The sequence below is a fragment of the Phycodurus eques genome, chromosome 8 (genome assembly GCF_024500275.1).
Source record: "Phycodurus eques isolate BA_2022a chromosome 8, UOR_Pequ_1.1, whole genome shotgun sequence".
NCBI classification, from domain to species: domain Eukaryota; kingdom Metazoa; phylum Chordata; class Actinopteri; order Syngnathiformes; family Syngnathidae; genus Phycodurus; species Phycodurus eques.
The window spans coordinates 27,579,752-27,585,961 of record NC_084532.1 but is presented as its reverse complement, the minus strand read 5'-3'; the positions used below and the strand labels follow the sequence as shown (position 1 = coordinate 27,585,961).

At 40.6% G+C, this 6,210-nt stretch overlaps 1 protein-coding gene across 1 annotated transcript in view; it reads right to left on the bottom strand.

Annotated features, from left to right (window-relative positions):
• Positions 1-3,745: 3,745 nt before the first annotated feature.
• Positions 3,746-6,210, bottom strand: part of herc2 (HECT and RLD domain containing E3 ubiquitin protein ligase 2) — a 55,715-nt gene continuing 53,250 nt past the window's right edge. The window contains 2 exon segments of the mRNA XM_061682806.1: positions 3,746-4,447; positions 5,818-6,030. Coding sequence (XP_061538790.1) covers positions 4,175-4,447; positions 5,818-6,030 — 486 coding nt within the window. The 3' untranslated portion in view covers positions 3,746-4,174.

Below are 6,210 nucleotides of genomic sequence, written 5' to 3'. Positions count from 1 at the left end.
TGCTTCGTGACTGCATTTCTGCACTATTCTCACCGGTTTGTACTTTTTAGGGAAAAAGTTGTAGAAGTGTCGTTGCGTGTCGTTTTCACCAAGATAACATACAACCACAAATCAAATACATGACACTATGTAGGTTATTATTGTTATTTTGAAGACTTATTATGATTATTTTTTTCTTCATTCAGAAAAATTGGCACTGGCCGTGTTTCTCGAAATTGCAATCATTATTTGTAGTTACTTATTCTATCCATCCATCCATCCATCCATTTTCAACACCGCTTCTCCTGGTTAGGGTCGCGGGGCGTCGGAGCCGATCCTAGCTGACTTTGGGCGGACTACACCCCGAACTGGTCGCCAGTCAATCGCAGGGCACATATATTATTAACTCACTCAACCCCTCCAAAACCTTTATTATTAATAAGAGTTTTCTTACGCTATATATTATTCTATTAATGAATATATATAAAATTGTTGCTGTTCATATTTTTGCAAATTTTCATAGTTAATATTATTTGCATTGTGAGTATTAATTATAATTATTTTTTTCAATTATTTTTCAGATCGACTCCATACTTTTTGGGGGTTTATTTTTTTTGTTTTTGTCCGAAAAACTGTAGGGCGGTTAAGCTTCTCTCGACACTTTAGTTACATTCGTTTTTTTTTTTTTTTTATTTCTGGGAGACCCCCCCTGGTCATTTATCATTTATTTTATTAAGAATACCTTTTTTTAGCGTTATGTCATTTAAAAAAAAAAAAAAAAAGTGTCGAAACATCATGGCTGAGCTTTTAATACTTTTATAAACCAATTGAGTCAACTTCACACATTGAAAGGCGAAAGAAAGGTCAGACAGCTCAGAGACAAGACGCATGCGTGTCTGAATGTGGGTGTGTGTGTTGTGTGGGATTTTAGCCGGTTAAAGCCGAACGACCTCTCGGGATCAAAGGTTATGGGATCAGGTCGTGCACCTCCATTCATGTCACTTTTAGTCATTTGTCACTTTCAATAACAGGTATAAGCTTATTTGGCCAACAATATAAATGGCAGCAACACTGACTGGACGGAGCGAGTCAACGTGGGATTTTTTTTGCTTTCAGAGGAAACATTTAAAGCCCCTTTTTGTACAAAACAAACAAACTCAAAAAAAGACAATTTTTCCACTTTCTCCCCACGTTGCTGTTCTGTATAATCGGCGGCGACACAAAATGGAGGGGAAAAAAGTTGATTTGGCAATTGTCCGCTTGTGGGTGTCGTAACAGATGCCCTTTCACACTTGGCAGCCAGCATTTTTTTCTTCCTTTTTTTTTTTCCATTGCTGTTTTATATGAAAGCCACTGACACGGACACATGTGGGAACAAAATTGAACCGCCAAATTTCCACTTCTGGAGGTAGTATCATTAGTTTCTTTCTGTGTCGCTGTTCTGTCTTAGCAGCACCGACAAAAGCAATTTTCCACTTTTGGAGATCAGAAGCCATTTTCACACTGACTGTGAAATCCAACACTGTCCTGGCTTCTTTTTTTTTTTTTTTTTCAGTATACTGTACACGCCTTAGTACAAGAAGTGGTTGTGTGAAGATGTTGAATCTTCCATTCACTGGGTCACTGATTGTTAGAAGGGAGTTCCAACAATGCGCGCCATATTGCCACCTGCTCCAACGCAGTCCAACATTATTATGCACTACGTCTTGGCTCCAGGCCGCCTGTGAAAACTCAAATTCCACATCCCAGCAGCCACTAGGAGATGACCCATATGTGATGGCGGATCAACAATGGATTTTTTTTGAATGCATTTATTGAATTGTTTTAGATGGACAATGTCCATCAAACAGGAAGGAGAAATGGTGCAGAAGGTATGGCACATTCCAGAATTGGAGGAGATTTTCTGCCGCCCCTCTGTGAAATTTCTAATAATCCATGCACAAAATTCACACATGCACTTGTTGTGTAAGTTCTCGCTGTCCTGAGACAAAATGTAACTAAACTGTCGCAACAACATATTTAACATACAGTGGTGGATATAAAAAGTCTACAATGTTGATTTAGGGGACCGGATGTTCCTACAATTTAAAGTGGCTCTTGATTAACCCCAAATAAAGTTTTGGTAGGAACTTCAGGCGTAAGATTTTTTTAGTAAGACAAACACTTGGAATTTGAACAGGCGTGTGTCGACTTTTTATATCCCCTGTAGACACAACCTTGCTACTCAAACCTTTTTATGTATCTACAGGGAGAGGGGGGGGGAAAGTGAAGTCGTTTAGAGAAGACCACCAGGAAATGGGCAGATCCAGCTTTGACTTTTACTACTTATTTGACAGTGCAAAATGTTTTTTCATCTTTTGGAAAACGCGTTTGACGTTTACGGAAAATTACATTTTGTACATTAGGGCGGCTGAAAACAATATTGTGGCGCTTATAAAAACATGGACGCCAGGTTCACTGTAGACGCCGATCGGTCTTCGATATTTACGAAAACGTGTTAGGTTGGCTGTAAAAAATATTTTAAAAAACGCCTTTGACGTTTCGGGAAAACACCTATCGCACATTCATTGAGGTTTGGAAATTCGCAGTGAGACCATAACACGCATTTTGCGTAAGATACTACAGTGGCGGAGTGATCGATTGAACTTGGCCTTCACTCAGTCGCCTCCAGCTCGACTGTATGAGAGCACCTGACTCTCAGCAGCGTAATGTACTCTGGGCCATTCTTCCTCGGGGAAAAAAAAAAAGGGCACTAAATCCACAAAGAATGCTATTGAAAATTTAAGCCGAGCCTTCCCTCGTGCCTTTGAACTACTCAGAAACATGGCGTCTTTCTTTTTTTTTTCTTTTTTTTTTTTTTCTTTTTAACAAAGTGGAGCTCACACACACACACATAAGAGGTGGGAGAGCCGGGAGTCTTCTTGAAGTCATGCAAACAGCGAAGAAGGCGTAGGAACGGTTGTCTATGCACGAGGGGTCTTAAGACAATCGCTTCAACCTCCGAGCACATGACGGAGGCGCCGCACCCTATTGGCTGTCCACCGAGGCAAGGAAATTGCAGGAATTACTTTCAATTGCTTTCACAACTTTTGTAGCACAAAAGAAAAATCAATAAGCATGTCCCATAAAAAAAATAAAAAAAAAAAAATAAATCCACTTGAAATTGTTTATAAGAACGAATGTGTCACGTTGGTCATAAATTAACCAGGCTTTGAGGTTTACAAAACACGTGTTTGGTGTTTACCCAAAAAATTTACATTTTGAATTCGATGTTTTCGATCTTCATTTCGAGTCAAAGAACATGTCTCCGGTGTTTAAAAATTCGTACGTCAGTTTCCGGTCTTTAGACAACCTATCTCCGATGTTTACACATCGGTCTGTACGTCAATTTCTAGCCTTGTCTTTATTTACAAAACACATCTTTGATGTTAAAAAAACAAAACAAAACATTGTCTTCCTGTCTTTGATGTTTACAAGACGAAGTACGACAGTCTCGGTCCTTAACCAACGTGTCGCGGGATGGCGGCAAAGCGCAACCTTTGTTTGAATGAAGCGCTTCAACTCACTTCAACATAGTTCCCCACGGCATAAAGATGCCACAAGATGGTGGCACATCAGCAATTTAATTGCTTTGGCCTGAATACAAAAAACTGGTCAGTTTTTCAGCAAATAACAGAGGATAGGTTCACCCCAAACTATATCTGTGAATTTGCAAATATGCGGGTGTTCACTGTATACACAAAGACACAGGAATGACAGCTTTCCATTGAATACATGGCACAGTCATATTTAATTCTGTATATTTATGTACACACATTCGATGGGGAGACACTGTGATGACGCACACTTCAGTAGACCGACATGTGAGCAACTATTACATTTTTAAAATGATTATTTATTTTCAAAAAGAAAAATGGGGCAGCTACCGTTTATCCACTTTTATGTACAGACACACTAAAGGCGTCATTCTAATATAAATAAATCGTAACAATCACGGGATGGCTCTTCTTCTTCTAAGCTCTTAATGCTTCACAGCTGGTTGCACGCACACACACACACACACACACACACACACGCACACACACAGAGATTCACACAGACGAGTGCGTCTAACCTGCAGGAATGTGAGCATAAAAAAAAAAGAATAATAATAATTCCACCTGTGGACGGTCCGCCTCACTAAACTTGCAGGAGGTCAGTGCCCGGTGAGGTAGTCCTGGGTGGAGTCCGAGGCGAACGAGTCGGCGTCCTCGTTGTCAGAGTCGTCGCTGCTGTCGTCGGCGGCCGGCTCGCCCGACAGGGCGATGCGAGCGTAGTCGTCCGTGTCGATGGACTTGCAGAAGTGGATGGCGTACTTGAGCTTCTCCTGCAGCACCTGCTTGCACGAGTAGCGCGGCAGCTTGAGCAGGAAGAAGCACGTGTACGACTCGGGGAGGAAGTGGTCGGGAGGGTTGTACTTGTCCAGTACCTGCAAAAACACGAAGAAGAAGAAAAAAAAAACTTTTATTTAAATACAGTGGTACCTTGACTTACAACATTTTCAAGATAAAGGCGTCGCTCGGACATTTTTTTGCTTTGACTTGCGAGCAAAATTTTGAGAGATAAGCGCTAGATTGTGGCAGCTCACGCCACAACAAGCAGCAATTTGGCAAAAAATGAACAATTTCTCCAAAAAAGAGGCTGTTTATTGCCATTCCCGGTTGATGTTTAGTGTCCAACTAAACAAAACAAAGACAATCATACGCTGAATATTTAAAACCACCACATAACTTTGCCTTACGAAAGACCACTAGCTTAAAGCTAACACACAGTGCAAAGCGCAATAGACAAGATAACGAACAGCATCAACGTTGCGGTGTAATAAACATTTAGGCAACGGATATTTGAACGCAAGCACATGTAGACCGACAGTGTAGCAATACTCACAGGCAAATAGTGGCTAAACTCTTTAAAAAAAAAAAAACGACTAATATTACTGCAGCTTAATGAGCAGTTGTAACCATCTCCGTGTAAGTCTGTTTTTACTGCCCCCTGGTGGCCAATGCACACACCATGCCCAGAAGGAGCCGCACAGTCACAATGAATCAGTGCACAAACTGTTGAATTCTTTACATTCGATTTGTCATTTTTACTGTATGTTTTTATAATGTAAAATATTATAGAGTATTGGTTTATTTTATTATTTTTATTTTTTTAAAAACATGTTACAATTTTTTTGTTGGTGTTTTTTTTTTTTTTTTGCGACCTGGAATGGACTCATGGCATTTCCACTCATATACATGGTGAGAGATAATTTGAGATATAAGTACTTTGTGTGACAAGCGTGGTCACAGATCAAATTCAACTCATAAGTCAAGGAACTGCTGTACAAAAAGTAGGGGTAAAAAGGTAAAATATGAACTTGAAAGACAAAAACGAGGAGGGGGGGAAATCATCCCCACAGAAAACAATTGGCCAAAATTAACAGGAAAAAATATGGATGGAAAGAAAATATAAAATAACATCATTTGCTTTGATGTTTGTTTTCGATTTCAATTTTACAATAACTAACTCCAGGTGAGAAAAAGCTTGAAGCAAGCAAGCATGGTTTGCTTCTTACTTAGAGAAATGTGCGGCAACTTTTCATTTCCTCCAAGTGATGTTATACAATAGTCTCCTATTCCTTGAAAATGAGAGTACGAACAGGCGCTTGGGAATATTTTAAAAAGTGTGTTTTGATCTGTTTAAGTGTGCTGTAATAGTTTAAATGTATTTCAAAGCTTGTGGGAGGGTTGGAAAGAAAAAGTGCTTTTTAATATGGTCTCCGTATAGCACGGATTGTTTCAAACGTCTTTCTACCTGTACGACAAAGTCGCGTCCGCGGAAGTCCGCGATGGTGCGCGGCAGCCGCGTGCGCCCCCACACGAAGCGCAGGAAGAGGGAGCGCTCCGTGTTGGAGAAGGACTCCATCACCTCCCAGAACCACTGCACCAGCGGGGCGGTGGGCTCCACGCCCTTGTAGGTGGCCACAGACTTGAGCAGGTGCAGCGGGATGTCGGGGCTCCCGCACACCTGCAACCAAAGAAAGCGTTTGGTCAGATTTATATTGCAATAAACTTTATTATTTGGCATATCTGTCTGGTCTATGTGCTTCAGATTTGGTAGCAATTGGACAAAAATGTATCTTTGACGGACTCCTGGAAATGGCTAACAAGACTCTAAAAGACGCTATTTCAAACCAAAATGGCTGAC